The 19,394-nt window shown below is 34.1% G+C and overlaps 3 protein-coding genes and 2 long non-coding RNA genes across 14 annotated transcripts in view; 2 read left to right on the top strand and 3 right to left on the bottom strand.

The window, feature by feature from the left end:
* LOC100747939 (GTP-binding protein 2) overlaps window positions 1-3,054 on the bottom strand; it is a 29,921-nt gene extending 26,867 nt beyond the window's left edge. The window contains exons 1-2 of one of the 2 annotated variants that reach the window (XM_024369647.2): window positions 2,900-3,054; window positions 2,093-2,181 (exon numbers count right to left, since the gene is read on the bottom strand). The gene's annotated coding sequence lies outside the window, so the exon portion shown is untranslated. Of the gene's footprint in view, window positions 1-2,092; window positions 2,182-2,676; window positions 2,871-2,899 lie in introns of those variants that run through there. The other variant, XM_024369648.2, reaches the window with a different exon arrangement.
* The window catches only part of LOC100747695 (BTB/POZ domain-containing protein 7), a 29,252-nt gene extending 22,595 nt beyond the window's left edge, over window positions 1-6,657 (top strand). For 4 of the 6 annotated variants that reach the window (XM_012389060.3, XM_024369644.2, XM_012389061.3 and 1 more), the window contains 2 exons: window positions 4,000-4,212; window positions 4,913-5,200. In XM_012389060.3, coding sequence (XP_012244483.1) covers window positions 4,000-4,212; window positions 4,913-5,200 — 501 coding nt within the window. Of the gene's footprint in view, window positions 1-3,999; window positions 4,213-4,912 lie in introns of all 6 variants that reach the window. The other 2 variants (XM_033322372.1, XM_024369643.2) reach the window with 1 other exon arrangement.
* A 902-nt stretch (window positions 6,658-7,559) lies between these two features.
* The window catches only part of LOC100747495 (apolipophorins), a 52,398-nt gene continuing 40,563 nt past the window's right edge, over window positions 7,560-19,394 (bottom strand). For 2 of the 3 annotated variants that reach the window (XM_024369641.2, XM_003491736.4), the window contains 7 exons: window positions 18,764-18,921; window positions 18,501-18,684; window positions 17,261-17,399; window positions 15,140-15,328; window positions 14,455-14,700; window positions 14,142-14,339; window positions 13,031-13,783 (listed from right to left, as the gene is read on the bottom strand). In XM_024369641.2, the coding sequence (XP_024225409.1) occupies window positions 13,751-13,783; window positions 14,142-14,339; window positions 14,455-14,700; window positions 15,140-15,328; window positions 17,261-17,399; window positions 18,501-18,684; window positions 18,764-18,921 (1,147 nt within the window). In that variant the 3' untranslated portion in view covers window positions 13,031-13,750. Of the gene's footprint in view, window positions 7,774-13,030; window positions 13,784-14,141; window positions 14,340-14,454; window positions 14,701-15,139; window positions 15,329-17,260; window positions 17,400-18,500; window positions 18,685-18,763; window positions 18,922-19,394 lie in introns of those variants that run through there. The other variant, XM_033322370.1, reaches the window with a different exon arrangement.
* LOC117152051 lies at window positions 8,066-9,552 on the bottom strand. 2 transcript variants are annotated; one of them, XR_004462277.1, is made up of 2 exons: window positions 9,217-9,552; window positions 8,066-8,649 (listed from the first exon to the last, which is right to left on the bottom strand). It is a non-coding gene; the product is annotated as an uncharacterized LOC117152051 (long non-coding RNA). The 2 variants fall into 2 exon arrangements; XR_004462278.1 differs by having other exon boundaries at window positions 8,066-8,665; window positions 9,217-9,438.
* On the top strand, window positions 9,795-14,337 carry LOC117152052. Its single transcript, XR_004462279.1, has 2 exons — window positions 9,795-10,265; window positions 14,117-14,337. It is a non-coding gene; the product is annotated as an uncharacterized LOC117152052 (long non-coding RNA).

Raw genomic sequence — 19,394 nt, 5'->3', positions numbered from 1 at the left:
ACGTCTTTGGTAGCTCCGACGAAATTGCAATAGGAGAAAAGCGTTCCGTTCCTTACACCTCGTTGAATGAACGTAAAAAGTGACTCACTGACTTCCTTTCTGCAGCAGTTCTCTAATTATAAAGATATTTGACCGAGAGAAAGTGTCGGCCAGTAAAATTACAATACTTTTTTACTATCCGATCTATTTACTATCCGATCGATTCATTTTCTGTTCTCTCTATTATTACTTTTATTCATCATTCGCAATTTGTTGACAATTTACTTTTCTCTTTTGATTTATTTTTCTATCTATCTGTTTATTATTTTGTTTTATTTATTTATTTCTCACTTTCGTTACATCGGTCGGATGATAATTAATCTTAATAATATCTAATTTAAACTTGGAAACCTGGTGACAATTGATCATGTTACTCTGTTTATACGAGACAGTTTTACCGATTACCTTGACATTTGGGGTAGTTTCATAGTTTTTAAGGAGCTCTTAACGAAGAAGAGAAACATTATATTATTTACTTGTCTCTTAACATTTGACGACTTTTTACGACTTTCAGACTATATCTAAATGAGACGAAAACATTATACGGTTTAATTAGATTCGTTCTTGAGTTTCCTTAACTCTTCGGGTCAACTCATTGTCTTCAAGGATACTTTAACGAAGCGAAGATTGTGTACCATCTATATTGGTCCTTTACAATTTAAACAAATTTTTGGAGGAAATATCCGCTAATCAAATTTTCTATTAGGAATAAATTTCACCGAAGTGTTATAATAAAGTATGCACAGTTTATTATTTATGTATCATTTTGAAAAAATAAAAATAAAGAAATGAAGAAGTAAATGTTATACTATACGCTGTGAATCATTGAATTATTCATTTGAATAATTTCTCACTTTGAAATTTAGTAGAAAAATTGTAGTAAAGTAAAGATAATCTGTTATTTAAATATGTACATATGTGTATGTGAAATGAGGTGGTAGTGTTATTCGTTGCAATATCATTATTTAATGATGTTATTAGTTAATACGAATTATTGTTAGAAAATGTAGAAAAGCTTCCCAAAGGAAGAATCAAGACATTATTTTCAATGTAAGACTTTTACTAAATTAAATAAATATTATCGCAAGACTTGTAATAATAAAATCTATGAATAATTTGCCAGATACACTGAGTATGCTAACATAAAGTGATAGTACTATATATTTACTATAGTAATATTAATAATATCGAATACTATTATTTATATAAATTCAAATTGTATTTTTCATTTAAAAACAGTTCATCTGTATACATAGTATATCCGTATACTTATATGTATATTGTATACTTATATAAAATCACAATTGTGTGTGACTATAATGAATTCTAGTGAAACGAGGCCTAGAACGCTCGCAATTCAATAATAAATAAAGAACAAAGAATATGATGAATATTTATGTTCATAAAATAAAATAAAATAAAATTGTTCGCATTTGAAGAATAAAAGTAATTTTCAAAGACATTCAAATAATAATATCCTAATAACATTTAGTATTTTAACAAAAAATCAATCTTGAGAAGTTGCAAATATTAAGCAGGAAACATTATGCACATTTAAAATATGCTTAACCAGCGTGCATCGCATGTAAATTTATTAAAGCAACGAGGTCTCACAAATTCCGACAAGGTGACATCGTTTTATCGCACACGAAAAAGCAGCAATGTTCCTGATATAACTCCAGTAGTTTTCCAATCGATCACTTACATAGGCAAGTCAGCAAGTCTTCTTGTCAGTCAGTTTTGCAATTACGCAATCGCGGTCAGACAACTGACTGCACGAGCGATCGGTGATCGCGTTGCATCGATCGTTTAATCTATCAAGCGGAACTTTGGAAGCTTTAGAGTTTAGACTTTTGGCATGGCAATCTTCGGTGTTCTAGAAATCTTGGAAATTTGAAGCTTTGAAGAACTATTAAACATTGAAATCGTGACATTCAAACTTGGAAGTTTTTGTGAGATGATTCAGTTTAATAAATCTTAAAATTTGACAATTACACGTATAATTATTTATTATATTATCATCTTGTTTCTATATAGGTATTTTATACTCACGGAAAAATGTGAAGAGTGTACGTTACGATATAATGTTGTTGGACGATGATGAATTTAGAATTCTCGTCGAATCTCGATTCTGCACATCAACTAAAATACAAAAAAATAAATAAGACTTGCGAGTTGCGTAGGAAGACAATCTTATCATCAAAATCTTAGGAACCCTAACAATCTTTAGAACCTTGTGTCAAATGTTTGAAAAAATTTCTAAGATCTTAAACGAAATTTTCGAAATCCAAATAATCTTTAATCGTCTATAGTATTAACAACTTATTGCTGTGTCATTGTATCTTGTTAGGCGTATATGCGTTCCATAACATTGTGATTAAACGATCTTTTTATTGCAATTATAATAATTAGTCATCAGACTTCAACCGTGATAAATTATAACTGCCTTTTCTTGTAATTAATCGAAATACTAATCGCAAAAAGCTAGAAACTTGCATAAAATCTTAGAAATCAAAACAACGATTGTCAGCAATCTTGCACCAAATCTTCGAAACCCAAACAATTCTTAAAGTCTAAGCCCAAATCGTGCAAGTCCAAACAATTGTTAACAAATCTTAGACACTCAACTAAACTCACCAAACATTCTACAGATATCACAAAACTCTAGCAAAAAAGAAAACAAAGAAATATTTTTGGTTGCTGGGATACGTAACAGCTCGAAGCTCGACCCAGTTTCTAAATTTCTCGTTGACGTAGCTAAACCAAATTACACTGAGTGAAACGGCCTGAATCTTTCCTTATCAAAACGTTATCACTGACAGAGAAGGGTTTGTCCTTTATTTACGAACAAGTGAAATACCTGTTGCAGCGTCGAAAGAGTTGACAGGTAATTACAGAAACGGCTGAATGCGGCCGGCTGGTACAGCGATGTCGTGACAACTGAGCCAAGCTTCGTTACCGTTTGACTTTGACCCCTATTCTCCTTCTTTTCGACGTTCATTGATGGTATCCCCATCCTCTAACTTCGATAAGGATTAAATTCGAATGATACGCGTTAGAGGAAGCGCGGATTACACTCTGAGCGAGGAGCACGGGGGATGATCGTTAACACGCTCGCCGTTATGATATACTGACTCACGTTATTAAATCGTTTCGAGTGATTAAAGTGAGATAAATTTCATTTCAAATTAAATTTTGCCAAAACATTTATTTAATTCCTCGTTACGATCAGCAACAAAGACACTTTTTCAATTTATTTTACCGATTCAAAATGATGCTTGAAGCGTATTATAATAAGTAAAAAATTTGTTCATAAGTGGCTGACAAGAGAAGATATTATCGATGATCGAACTCCTGATGATTTGCTGTAATTTAAAATTCTTAATGAAATAAAAAGGGCAAAACTTACTAAGTGATCTAATAACTTTGTACTCGTCGTTTGACGTCAGACTTTAGGGAAGCTTTTAAGTCACGGGATTTTGGGCAAACCCGCGCGCCTAAATACCTTGGATTTCGGTAGTTAATGAATGTCACTAGGTGTAAGCTTTCCTACGTTCAAGGTTCTAGTTAGGAAGTTTGTTAAGCCTCGCTGCTACGGTTTACAAATTAAACACACTTTTGGTCCTCAGGCAACTTTCCACTTGTTCTCTTGTTAGAGGGACACGTTCTCGATGGTTCGCTACTAGTTTCAATTCTACCGCATAGCTATAATTTAAAACTATATATAACTATAATAACGACACAGTAGTAAAGATATGCGACTACAATTGTGTGGTATGACGTGCATTGCGTTCAACTCATTGAAATTTCCGGCCTCAACGTTCGATCTGTCAAACACGAAACATGACCGTACGCAATGTGCTAACAATGAAGTAACTCGTAACAAGGTGCTAAATAGCTCTCGATTAGGTGTCACGTTTATTATAGGAGTTTTGTAGTTTTGTCATGCCTTGTTTCCAGAATACAGCCGCATATAATGCGAAGGAGCAAAACGAGAGGCTGACTGATATCGAAGACATGGATTCGCCTGGCATGGGGATCAACGCAAGAACAATTCCACCATTGTGCTACGGAAGAAACATGACATTCCCGCGGCCAGCCTCTTCTTGTAGCCACAGACACGAGCTTCCAGCCATTGTCACCGAGGGTGAAAGCTGTAGACGTCTTGCGGAGGTAAGCAGATACTATTAGTCAGGAATAACAATAGTTATATGTACTTCGTTACATTGTGTATGTTTATGCATTTATGGGAAATTGAAAAATGTTAGAATGCCCATAATATATAGAGATATATAAAATATCGGTACATATAAAACGCTCGTGATATTTAGTAGGTGGGATAAATGTCTATGTAGGATGCAACTTTTAGTTTCACTCATAAAACTAAGAAATTGCATAAATATTCGCTATCTAGTTGTAAAACAAAGTAAAAGGATCATGCTATGAGAATTCATCGATCATTTTTATCGCTTCTTTCTCTAAAGAAAACGATTTAATAAATTCTGAAGTATATGAAAAATCTTACATTGCCTATTTTGACTATCTCAATAATTCTAATGTTAAATTAAAATTTCAAATTATCATGATAAATTTGATGAAAAATCGAGTATTTCGACCACTTTGATAGCTTCAATTCTAAAAAAAATTCAACTTAAAAAAATCTCAAGTTCTATAAAAAATCACGAGTCGACGTTCCGCCATTTCGATTACATTAACAATACCATTAAATATTTCGGTAGTTCTATTGTTAAATTAAATTAAATTAAATTAAATTAAATTAAATTAAATTAAATAAAAATTCGAAATTTCAAATTCCTCTCAAATGGAAAAATTACACATCTGTAAAATCAATCTCTATCTTTCCATCTCTCAGCAACAAGAGAACAATTCGTGTAGCGATGGACAACTATCGGGTGTGATGCCAGATGTGGCGATGGCGACAGCCTCCTTCGGAGCATTGCAGCTGATCGAGGAGCAAGAATTGGAGCTGGACCTAGGGGATGGAGCTTCTCATCTTCTGCAGCACGTTTCGCCATCGAATGGAACGATGGGTTCCCACAGATCATCGCTTCCTCATCCCCATCAGAGGCACTACACTGGCCCGCCTCCTCCTCCGTACATGTACCACCGAGCTGGCACTGCCTTACCAAGATTTATTTAAGATTTCTACGAGATAAAAGGACTGTATGGCAACTATAACCACCCTTAACCGGGTCGTTCGTTTCGACGAACGAAATGGAATCACTAGGTGTACTCTTCATGTACTGCCGAGTTTGTTTTCTCAGAAGTTAGACTAGCAAAAGAAATATCTCTTGGTTGGTCTCGCGAGGGTTCAAATGAAATTAGATGAATTTAAAGGTTGGATATTTTGATTAAATATTGCTGTTGTCTGCGACCGTATAGGACGCTTCTGAGAAATATAGTTGTAGACGTTTAGAATTATTAATTTGTGTACCTGGCACTTCGAGGCACTTGATCTCGTTAGACGAGAACATTACGAATCGAAGGCTCGTATAAAAGATGATCCTTGTTCGTGTTTGTCTCTCTTCAGAATGACAAGATACTTGAGCACTTTTTTGTTGCATTTAATACGTTTCAATTCTTCTAAACGATATATTTGTTATACCATATAATCTTAAGTATCGGTAAATTTTCGTTCGATGGTAAATTTGATTATTATAGCGTGTTTAAAAAGTAAAAAATTTTTACACAGATCATTTTGTTATGAGCTCCTCGATTAACACTATTAATACTAATAACATATAATAATATGTTAATACAATATTCGGATACCGCGATGTTAGGTCAGTAAGTCTTCGAATGCTCAAGGAGACGCTGTAATTGGAAAATTATTCAAGCATCCTACACAGTCGTGCAAAATACGTATTAAAATGGAATATTCTAAGGCGATTCGTCCAAATTTCATTCCAATCTTCGACACCAATCTCAGGGCCTTTTTCTCCGCTAAAGAAGTTCAAATCCTAGAAGTATTTTATACTTCGGCGAACGCGAATGGGGCCCGTCCGCTGCACGAGGTGTTAGTTTTTAATTACTTTGTAAAAGGGCGCCTAAAAGGTGGACACTTCGTGCAGGTCTCGCGTCGCGAGTATTCACGATATACGAAATTATTTGAGGTCAACGATTGATTCGTTGAAACGATCGATATTGGTAGGACGCCTGCCGAGGCTTCTGTGATACACGAAGACGTACTTCTTGTGGTTCATATCGCGGCGAAGATTAAGCGCGCTGCGCGTCGATGAAATGAAACTTCGTTCTTGCGGGTACAAATTTACTGATACGACGAAGAAGAATACTATTGTACGTACTGGTTTATTTAAGCGCAGCTTAACGAACGTAGAGGACCCCTTGATTTCCAGGATACTTATGCAGAATATCTCAGGGTTTAACAACTGTGTCGACGTATCTTATGATATCAGTAAGCAAAAAATGTTATATAAATATAGGTCATTTAAGGTTTTATTAAAAAATTACGATAAATGTAGGTCATAGAAGAATGATACGATATATTACACCTGTTGTTTTTCATATGAGTGCGATTTTAAAATCCAATATCTGGTCAACCTCTCGGTTCCTGGGTTCTCTATAAAAATATTTATATAAAAAATATCCATATTTTAGATGTTGGATTTTCCGTAAAACTTCATGCATTTATCACTTATTGGTCAGTGGAAGGTCAGTATATTTGAATTGAACAGTTTGTTCCTGCTTTTAACTATGTTATATCAAAGTACACTCTTTTAGCCATTAAATAATATGAGAATCAGAAAATCAAGAATATTGTACTTATATATTTTTCCTGCAATTTTCATACGATATATGAAGGGAACAGTAATGGACTTACGATTACTAAATATGATACAACATAAGAATAAATTTACGATCGATATAACCATTAGCTGTTAATACCTTAAATTACATTTTAACAAAGCTTTAAACGACCTAGTTTATATAATATTTTGTGTTTGATTAAAGTTCAACCGTTAAACCCTAAAACATTCTGTATATCTATAAATATAAATATAGATATAAATATATATATATTTATAATTGTAAGCCGAATTTGGGTGACAATTCGATCGTGGAAAGTTCATGCTTGTTAGGTACAATCATGTAATAATAAATGTAACTTCTAGGTGCAGACGCGTGCGAAATGCAGATGCAGCTGTGGTTCATGTACATATGGGCACCGTGTATATGTACATGTGTGGATACAAATTGCGTGTGACTATGTGTTAGGTACACAAATGCGCGAGCTCTCTAAGTACCATTTAAAGTGTTAATTAGACGATGTTGCCAGAGTGAATGAGTGAATTGTCAAAGAAAAGAAAAAGCGATAGAATGTATGAGAGAAGAAAGAATGAGTTCTGAGAAAGGACGAGAGATATAGAGAAATTGACAAATGTAGAATTTGAAGAGAGAACGAGAGAGTGTTATCATGCTGGCGTGGAAGAGAAAGAGAATGAAGGTCACACGGAACGTGCAGGTATATATGATCAGTGTTTCTGAACAGTCATTGTTCTTTATTTAAAATGAAACGCCGCTGTGGGGTATGATCTTTGCTAATTCATATTACCTATGATATTCAATAAAAATTATTTAAATATTAGTAGATGCACTTTATCTTCGAGCAGCGTATCGTTAAATTATTATTTTTTACGTCCAGTCGGAGCGTAATCGACTGATTTTTGCGTTTGGAGAGGTGCGTGCAGATCTCTAAGGTTTTTTCGTCGATTCTTCCCGTTGTTAAAGTTACGAAACCTTAAAGTTTCGCATTGTTCGTTCGCTGTACAATATTTCGAACATATCGTGTTCAGATGGTAGCCGAAAAACGTCGATCCTTGTTTTCGTACAACGATAATTCCATAGTTTCTTTCGTTTCTTGTCATGAAAGCAACAAGACAGAAATAAAAGGATGTTCATTAAGAAAGAAAACCTGCGCCTCCGTTATTTTACATGATTATTCGCAGATCGATCTGATGTTGTAAATCTTCGTTCTTTCTTTTCCTTTTTTTTTGTTAAAATCCAAGCAGAGAATATAGGATTGAGGACGTGCAATGACGAGACTGCCTTTCACAATACCGTAAGGAATTTCTTTCTCGTTAAATTGGTGAGACTATTACGTAACATCGATATGGATTTTCTCAAATAAGAAATGAGCTTTATTCTATATGAAATCGACAAGATTAATTTGTGGTTCACTCGTCATTGTTCACGTCTATTTCGCTGAATGATGCATACTTTTGTAGCTAGTTATTTCCACTGTTATTACTCGAATTTCTTTTTGTTTATACCGTTGTTATTTTGTCTTTTACCAATTTTTCATTCCGTAGCGAAGACTTGAAGCTTTGTATATGGTATTTTAATTTATAAATTATAAACCCATTTTCTCGAAATTCTTGGCGTTCTTTAATATTTCGATCCACACCAATTTCACGCGTGGTTTCGATCAAAATTCACATTACATACGGTATATATGCCATTTTAATTCACATCGTTGCTCTTTAATTCCTTCTTTTATTATCTCCTTCCTTGTAATTTTACCTCCTATTTCATTGTTTTCTTTCAGTTTCGTTGAATTTAGTCCAGTTCCTTGAATCCGAATTTTCTGCATTAAAATAACTTTTCTTCAAGTGGATATTTAATGGAAAATGACGCCAAGGGAAGTAATTACACATATATTATGATATTAATTATAATTACAAATAGGAACAGCATGTGCATGAGATACGACTAAACATAAAATTCAGAAAATTTGGTTTAGAAAATTTCAATATCATGAATTACAAACTTGTATGTAGAAACAATATTGCATCACCCATATATATCACATACAATGTGATGAAATTATTGTACACCATCGAGACCATGTCTATAGAAGTAATATTACATCAACTGTTGCTCCTTTGAAATCGAGCAACTATCAAAGGAATCTTAATTTTACTAGAAACATGAAACCTAAAAAATGTTTTAATAGGTTTATATTATTCAAGTGTTTAAAATTACTCGAAGTCAAATAAATTAACGGATGACAATGAATGTAAAGGCTTAGGAGAATATTTCAAATTTACCTTAGCGGTCATAAAGTGATTTCCAGTAGTTTGTTTTTCAAACACGCGCAGGTAGCTTATCATGTAACATGAAAAATTGTCAACATACGGTCTATTATTATAAGAACTATAATTTCCAGCGTTCATAAATCTCTTGCAAAGTCTCTTGCGATCTTTTCGGATCTACATTTTCTGCTAATACGAATACAGTTGCCATTCAGTTTCCACGAATACACACTACATATCATTCTAATTCATGTTGTTCTTGCTTTTCGGTCCTATATCAGTTTATCTCATTTTCAGTGTTTGTAAACGAGTTTACAAGTTTTTCTTTTTAAAATCTGTAGTATGATTTAATCATGATATTGAAGCTTATTTCATTCACAGTTCCGAGTTGAATAAACACGTTCGGATGTGCACACGTAGTAATTTATGTTATTCTGTCACCATGGTTCTATTTATATACATGTTGACTTATTCTAGTTCCTCAGTGGTTGTGCATAAATTTCGTTTAACCTTTTTCGAAATTTGTGACGTAATTTAATTGTCGAATCTAAGTCAATTTTATTTATAGCTTCGATTAAAACGAACACAGCCGAATGTACATCATTTCGATTCATGAAACTTATCTATATATCATCTAATTTCAATGGTTATGAATAAATTTCATATAATTTTTTTCGAAATTTATGACATGATTTAACTATTGAACCGAAGTCAATCCCACTCGCAATTTCGTCCACCACGAACACGATTACATCATTTTCATTCCCATCATTCTTCCACTTCGCTGTTCGAACATTTCCCTTATAACTTTACTTTCCGTTCCATTGTTTCCCTAAGCGTTTGTCCGGACACAACCTTTTGTTGCGAAACATGAAAAACTGCCTACATATCATCTTATCCCAGTTTCAGTGGTAGTGAATGAGTTTCTTCGCAATATTTTTTTCACTCTCCACTGGAACTCGATATGGCACGCGCGGCGCATCGTAAATAGAAGAAGTAGCTCTAAAAGGCAAATTTCAATTTACGTAACTCAGACGCGGCTGAGAAATCGTCGAAGACACTTGCTGCGGGCGGAGTTAATTGCGAACGCAACAACGGACTCGAAGGAAGAAAATTTTATGTCGTAGTCATCGATGGAATTATTTCGTCAAGGTATTAGAGAGAAACAATTCTTTTACATGTTGCATGTTTATACGTCGATTATCGAGTCTTTCGATCGTTCATCCGTATCTCTATCTTATAATTGTTCGGCGCGAATAAATACTTCGTTAAAAAGTTATAACAAAAATATGAAACCTAGAGTTTATACGTAAGTATGTAGCAGCACATGAGTCATAGGATGAAGCGGATCGAGAACGATTCATATTGTTATTGTTGTGCCTCGGAACACGGACACAACCTTTTTTTTTTTTTAATATTTATTAAAATTACAATCAATTCTCGCGTTGAGAATTTTCAGTAATTTTTCTGGCGTGGCGCAGTAACATGGCTAATTATTTATTATAAGTTAATACTTGTTATAGATAAGTATAATTTGTACGTAAGTATTGTAATAAGTAAATGTTACTTAATTTAAATAACTAGTTGAATCTATCGTTTAGTGTCTCTTCAGCCTGCGGATCTGGTCCGTCGTATCAAGTAGTCCAGTGATTAGAGGGTTTCGGTGTTTGTTGACTCTTTTGCTATATCTGTCGCTATATTTTGCTATTTCTTCTTTGACTGTGGGTATCTTGAGGTCGCGGTTTTGTTGGTAACATATCAAGGTGCATCAATTAGGAATCTTAGCGTCGGACACAACTTTGACGCTCGAAACATATCAATAGCCAAAACAAAGTCAACGTTATGGGCAACCATCGATTCTAGACAAATTCAAATTTTTCGACTGCCCCCGACCAGTATAAATAAAGGGACGCGATTGGAGGCGAGTTAGTATATACCGAGTGACACGAATTAGCGATCAATATCTACGAGTCGGGTTCTCCGCGAGCGAACATACACTATCGTTGTGAATACAGTAAACGAGCGTCTTTCGATAGATTGTACTTTTATTTATTTATTTATTTAAGTTATTCCAGATATATTTGACGGGTTGTGATAGCAATTTCTCGCTTTCGTTATTTTATATTATGTATACTCAACCAATCCTCTATAAGTACTTATGTGTGATGTGAAAAGTTAGTACAAACGAGTTTCACGAACAGCGTATCAGCCATAAAATTACGCGGTGCAAAATTACAGTCCGTAGCTGCATGGACGTAGAAATAGTTTCGCAGATCCATAATGTCGGCATTGTATATAGAAGAGACGGCCAGCGCGAGTTACAGAAGTGGTCGTCAAAGGGTTAAATAGTCTCACATCAGCCAAGTAGGTCAGTGAAGTAGATCTGTCCGTTGCAGATTATACGATACGTATCTCTGTTCCTTTGCTTCATCTAGAAGCCTCTATGTAGTAAAAGTTGATTCTCTTTTTAACGATGATGAAAAGGATCGAATAATTGGCAGTTGGTCCTTTTCTTCGACTTCTATGGTTATTTCTGGATTACTTCGTCGTTAAGTAATATTCTCTCATGTACGATTTCTCTACGATCGATTTAGTCAAAATTAGATTTGAAATAATTCAAATTTATAAAACGAATAGATCGCGTACTAAATTAAAAATAATTCAATTGTCATCTACATTTTATTCGACATGAAAAGTAAATTTCATAATTTAGAAAGCTTCAGTGTGTCTTGCTATTTCGCGACGACCATTGCAAATTGAAAAATATCTTTTCTTTGGATCATCGGCATATGTAATTTGTAATAAAAAATATAAATTCAATAATTTTTAATATCTTGATAAAAGGTACTAAAATTGTACCCTTTTTCATTATCTTCGTAAATCTACCACTTACAAAGAAGAAACCTCGTGAACTAATAGCGTGAGTACCCTCAATAAGATAGAATCATCTGTACGAAGAATAAATAGATCTAGTGTAAAACATCGTTAAGAAGTGTAAAAAAGGAGGATTAGTGATTTTAATGATCGATCATGGCTAGTTTATTTTCTGCTGGCTGAAACACGTTATCGGCGGTTGCCTTATAAATTTTCAAAATTTTCTCATCGCTGACCATAAAACAGCAATTTACAAATGATTAAGGCAAACATTTTAAAAATAAGTACACCGGTTCGTCGGTGGCTCGGTTATCTGATGAACCTCCCTCATTAACCCGACAAGGAATTTTGATTTCAAACATAGATACATACTACGCGACAAACTTAAATAGTGTGTCTGCACATTTCACTAACGTAATCGCGACGTAGCATTAGCGTAGCATTAACGTCACCGCGAAGGGGCGATATTTAAAACAGCTCTTATATCACGTAAATATGGCAAAAAAAGAGTCGTAGCCACTGGTCGTTGCGTTTTGCAAATATAATAGAATATTTTGATATCTTTTATTAGAAGATCATTGAAATTAACCCTTAAATGCACGATGCTTCTAAATATAATGATATATTTTGAAATTTTTTATTACAATTTTGTGCCTTATAATTTTTCAAGAAGATGGAACACGACCAATCTTAGGTTTTTATCTCAGATTCCTCGTGATTATCTATCAGCAGGACCGGTTTTCTTTGTTTCGAAATCGTTGCTTTCGGCCAATTCGTTTTTAGCGAATTTAGCTTTCGATTTTTCACATTGGCAGTATTTTAATCACAAAAACAATCAATTTGGTCTCGACTAAAACTTTCGTAATATATGTATTTAAATAACCCTGATTATCTTAATTAGTAATTTATGCCGATATTGTACATATAAATTTTGACTTTATAGATAATAAATTATACAATACATAAACGAACTTCCCTTCGAAATTAATACATAATAGCTTAATAATGATTGTTTATTAAATAATAATCAATATTATTTCCACAGTAATTTTATTTGCACGTTGGCTCAGGAATGCAGACTTTGATGAACAGAGGTTAATAAATGTCGATCATAATACATATAAGAACACTGTATGTATATTTCTCCATAAGCCACAGTATCATCTAGCACGTAAAATCGTTTTCATTCGTATCGGATAAACGGAATACGGTGGTCGGTATCGAATTCAGATTAGCCTCGAGTCGTACAGCATCAGTATCTTAATTTAATAAAGGTAAGCCGTACAAATTGTACTGTGAATCGAATCGATATCCCATGCATTACATGGATGAGAGTATATCGTGCGTTATTCTTCGTATAATTATTCTGTTCCTTATACCTGTGTCTATTAATACCTGCGTTTACTCAGGGTAAGAAACTTATTCTCTAAGTCACGACTGATACAAGTTGAACAAATATTTAACGTCTACATATACATACATATACACGATAATTGCGAAGAAATATAAAAATAGAAGAAAAAAGAAAGGGACAATTGGCGTCCGACGAATTTTCGTCGAAGCGGATTTCGACGCAGGGAAGATGAAATCTCAGTTCTCGACAAGAATTACGTAATAATTGTGACCTTCCCTGTCACTGGCAAGCGCTTAACGATGTTCATTCGTTTAGAAATATAGAAAATACGTCTGTTGTATTATAACAAAGTAACAAACACAATACACCTAAATTAATTAGCAATAATAGTCTGTGCGAAGGCCTCGCCTTAACCTGCCTTCGCTCCTCCCTTGGCGTGTCTCTGAAATACAAATACGAAAATTGGGAAACAATTAAATTTAAGCGAAAATGATTACGTGATACATTTCGTCGACTAAGAAATGACTCGATCAATACGAATGACGTAGATTACTTTACCAGACTAAAGGTGCATGGATACGATATAACATTTTGCAAAAATTAAATATTAACTTGTAGTATATTTCGATCTATCGTTGCTCTGAAGGCAAAATATATAAAACTCGCACGGCATTTACTAAAAATGTTGAAAAACGAAGTTGATACGTAAAAATTAAAAGGTCGAAGCAAAGCCAAACACTGACGTTAATAATAACCTCTGTTTTTCTATTTATAGAACTCTATAAAATCGCTTTCCTCACCGGAACTTCCTTGCGGCCTATGATCTTGCACTGAGGGCGGCCGACCATACCATACTGGTAGTTACATGAGCAATCTTTCTGGAGTTCTAAATTAATGAGTCCATCGACGACCCTCCTTGCCGCTACTTGGATGAATTGCTTCTTCTGATTCGGCTTGGCGTCCAAGAAGTTGTTAGAACTGAACGCAGCACCACCAGACTATAATATGATATCAGGTAAATGTTCGATTCACTCAACTTCCTACGTGTTTCTGTCCTTTGAAACGCTCACGAGCTACGTAATAATAGATGAGGATCACTTGTTGAACACTTACGGATACCGCGAAGTCAGCACAGACGTCGTTGATCGCCGGTGAGAGATTGCTCTTCATGTCGGTGTTTCCGGTAAGAGGCTTCTTCTTGCTGTCAGCAAACGTGTACACGCTGTCTTGGTCGTATCCGACAATATTCTTTAGAGGTTTGCCCGAGACGAGCAGCTCTTCGGGATACGACACATGGTAGTAGGTAAGCCCCAAATCACGATATATCTTGTGACCGAGCAAAAGCCTGAGATGTTGCAACTGAAAGAGAAAACATGGTTTAAATATTATTTAATTCCACAAATCGATCAAATTCTACAGTCGAAGTACGTTTTTCTTGACGATTATTAGCAGATATTTATGCAAATACATATCTTCGAGAATATAATTAAAAAAGTAGAAACTTTGTTTTATTTAAAAAGTACCATAGGAAGCAATACACTTGTACCATGCCATATTATGTACCTTTTGTATAATATTGTACTTCCATATTTTTTATAAGCGCATAAAAATTCGCGATCTAATTATTAGGAAATTTAAATTTACATAATTATTCGCAGACAGTCTAATGATTAATGATCATAATTGAGGATTATTTTTCAATTTCTGATCAATTTTATGATGGATTATCTATCATCAACTATATGTGTGTAGCGAACGTATTAAACTAGGATTTACTGTCATAGAAAGCCTTACTTACCGAAATAGGGAAAGGACTCTTCTCACAAGGGTTGGCAATCACTGCGATCACAGCTTTGGCCGCCCCAGGTCTGAAGGGATATCGAATCGCAGTCTCGTAAGCGTCGGTCAACTTGAATGTACCCAGCTCAACGTCCAATTTCTGGCGTAAATAATTAAGCCTCTTCTCCGTATCGCCCGTCTTTGCTTCCTAGAAATCGTTATTTTCTTTTTTACTACACATAAACCACGCCAGCTACAAAAATGTCGGGAAATCCTATGAAGCGTACTAACGTGTATCAAAGAAGAAAAAGCCAGAAACGAAAAAATACATAGAAATTGATTATTGTTGTTCATCGTTTATTATTTAGGTAATAGTCTCTGAGTTTTGAGGATCTCTAATTGAGAAACTGCTAACTAAGAAATTAGGGTAGTTTTTATACTTTGACACTTCTTGTTATTATAAAGACGTAGAAAATTGTCTTAGAAATCAACAATTTTAAGATATTTACAAAAATTAACTACATATATGTATATATTCTATTCTAATTATCAATACTGTTTCTATTAAATGAAATAAGAATAAATAATGTGGAACCTCGTTCCAGAAAACAAATTACTTTTGCTGTTAATTTTTGTACATATCTTAAAGTTCACGATTGTTAAGACATGTCACCATTCTATACATATGTTGTATAGTTAACGATATGCTTTGAAATTACTCATACGTTCTTCAAATGCTGCATCAAATGCAGCACATTGAAATATAGCACATAATACGCGTTTAATAGACTTCGACTTCATTTACTAGACAGAATATTCATCGAGCAACGATCTACTATGTATTAGGAATAGTTTCTGTCGTATTTATCCTTGCAGATTTTCTTGTTTTTCAATCGATTTAGCGATAGTATTTTATATAACTCAGGCAACTGCTAGTAGACGTATCCAATTTTAAGTCACAACAAGGAAAATCAATTTTGAACGGTGAATCAACTTCTTGTTATTGAAAATGAATCGTATAAAACATGCGGGGCGCCGACCACGTGATTTCCACGCGCATCTAGAGAAAAAGTTAATGATGTCGGTGAATGGCGTGTAAAAAAACGATCATTACGTCGATCGGAAGTGTAATTGAACTCTTGAATGATCTTTACTGTTCGGTTCATTGCATCAGCCTCTACTTCTGCCACATGTTTCTTTAATGAGATTCGAAGCGTTCATTTGTGGAGTAAATGAAAGGATAATTCGATTTCCTTCGAGACGTTTGAAAAACGTAGCCTTTTTGATAGCCAATGATATCTTGTTGTGTATTTGGTGCCTATGAAAAATTATATTTACTATATTATAAAGTTTTTGATAAATAATTAAATTTAGTCAAAAATTGAGCCAGCCTAAATACTTCGATCAAAGAGGAATTAATCTATTGAAAAGGTACCTCTTGATTTTAATTGGATCGTTTATCATTTATCGGATCTATTAGATTACAGATGAAATAGGCGAATTTTTACTAAAACTTTCAATGAAAATAATAGAGCTTGATCATAATGCAAAACAATTATTTTACCTGATCGTTACAGGTGACTTCTTTTTGTCGATCAGGTTACTTGTTCTTTTTTACATTTGTGTCTCTCGATCTAAATCCTTTATATCAATAGCAACTTATCTGTACTTTTATTGTATTATGTAATATTAATACAGTACAAAAACTTTATTAATATTACGAACATTATACGAACATATTTTGCCTACGTTACGTCCAAGTTCACATCTCTTTAAGAAATATGCTGGAATTTTATTTGGATCTATGTTTTGTTCTAATAAACAATTTGCTGTGTATGATAGTTAATAAAATACTAACTTGCAGTTTAAAAAATCGACTAGCTTCGAGCTTTAAATTAATGTATAATATATATCATCGAACGGCACGTTTAATTACTGATTTCTGAAATATTTCTTTAAAGTTAGGAACAAGTTTTCCAAGCAACGCGTTCGACAGTATTTTATCCGACAACGCTACGAATCTTCCACTTAAACTTTCGTGACGAACTTTTCAAATAACTTTGTTTATCTAATATCTTCGTTTATCGTGTCGAGAAAAGTTACTGTTTCCCTATATAATGCCTTAAAGAAGTAGAATTACCTGCCAAGTAACTGCTGGTTTCTTTTCGTGGAACTTCATGTTCTTTACCTCACCGTCAATGTTGGTGTCGCCATTCAACGTATAGTGTTGTGGCCACTTCATATTCTCGCTGAATCCAATAAGTCCAATGTGTACATCTCTGTAAAATTAATTGTAATGAAAATGGTAAACATTAATCTGGAAAAAATCGGTCAAATATAGTGAAATCTACACAAAAGGAGACAAGAAGTGTGTTCTCTAAATTTCTTTTTAATCCTTAGTTGAGACTGTGATTGAGTTGTTTGAGACATTACTACATTGAGATTTAAGTACGCATATTTTTACACTTCAAAGACAAAATACATGTTAATAATATTGTTACGACCGTTCGCGGAGAGACGCGGTCGCTAGGAAAACGCGTCAGCGAGAGGCGTAAATTCTCGCTACGATTGTGTTAATCGACGCCGCGAAATAGTCGTCACCCTGTTTCGATAACAGAGGTGGTTTAATGAATGTAACACTGTATTAACAGGTTAACATAGAATAATATATTTTACAATAATATGATGAATATGTTACAGAAATTTGACTCGACTTTGCGATATCTCTAGATAAATTCGTTTGCTCGTCAGATTTGTCGAAGTGTCACGTTTGATTCGTCAGAAGGAACTGAACACCCTTCGATTATTCCTTTGTTTCATTTGAAGGACGACCCCCACTTCTTGTGTGAAAAACGTAACGGTCAAAAATCGACGTTTCTAGAGCTCGCTGCTTGGCGAAAATTATGCTCTCGTCGATACATTGTATATGATCCGGCGGCCAGATAAAACGGTCTGCCTGCGACATTGTAGGACCGCGAGCGACGGTTAGAAAAAACAGCCTGTGGTAAGCCCCGTGGCGTAACAAATATAATTTGATTTTATATTACATATCGGCATCCAATATATATTTTTAATAACCTTTGTCTAAAACAGTCTAATATTTATCGAATAATATAACTTTGGTAATTTTTGTATAGTTTCAATTTTGTAATTTTTATTACGCGGTGTTGCTTTTATAGTCTTATTATTGCATAATTAACTATAAGTAGCTATATCGTTTCTAAACTTATTACAATATTTTATATTTATTTAACTGTAAAATTACTTGAAAAAATGCAGTTGTTTTTATGTGTATAATGCAATGAATTAGGAAATGCATATGAATCAGAAGAAGAGATTTCAAAGATTTGTTTCTATGATAAATCGAAAATCCAACTCACGTAATTCCTTGTTGTTTCAATTCCTCCCTGACCTCAGACATCAAAGGAACAATCATCTCTTTGTAGATTTTGTCGTTCGGTGTCTGTTGTTCGACTACGAAAACAATGTCAGCCTCTTTCTTCGGAACTATCACGCTGAACGTGTCGCCTACCTCGATTTCGTTTGCTCCTACTTTGCAATTCACTGAAAATAGGAGGAAAATACTTAGCTCCTTTTATCTCGAACGTTTCAGAGTCAATGGTACGCTTTAGAGGGAACTCACCACAAGACGCTGGAAGCTGAGTGCTCATGACGCCTTGCTCGTAACAAGCATAGTGATAAGCTGTAGCAATTATGCAAGCTCCGTTTGGTGTATTAACGGCGGTCGCATGATCGCAAGCTTCGCGATACAGTACTGGATTGACGATATTGAAGCAAGATCTATAATCATATTTTATCAAATATTAGAAAAACTTGAAATTAATATTCAATTTAATATTCGATTAGATATTACAATAATATCATATTATTCAAATAAAAAAGTATAAATACGAGTGATTTGTAATATGGATGAAAAATTTGGGATTATTTATTAAATTAGAAGAAAACTTTGATTTTCTCGGTGAGAGAAGTATAAAATTTTATGTTCAATATTTTCAATACGTATAGACGAGTTTTTAGATATAACTGCAAGGAAATTGTAAATTACGATAATTAATGTTAACAATCAAGGTCAAGTTACTGAACTATAGAGGAAAGATATCGTAGATTTTTTATTTTTATGCCACATGACAAAAAAGGAGAGCAACGTCACCGAAACTTAATGCAAATTTGTTAGGTTCAAAGATATAAGCGATTAAAAGGATTTTGTGAGAAAGTAAGATAACTAATTTTATGACGATCAATATTTTTGA

Source organism: Bombus impatiens, unplaced genomic scaffold (assembly GCF_000188095.3).
Source record: "Bombus impatiens unplaced genomic scaffold, BIMP_2.2 scf_0633, whole genome shotgun sequence".
NCBI classification, from domain to species: domain Eukaryota; kingdom Metazoa; phylum Arthropoda; class Insecta; order Hymenoptera; family Apidae; genus Bombus; species Bombus impatiens.
The sequence above is the reverse complement of the archived record's forward strand: the minus strand, read 5'-3'. Positions and strand labels throughout refer to the sequence as shown.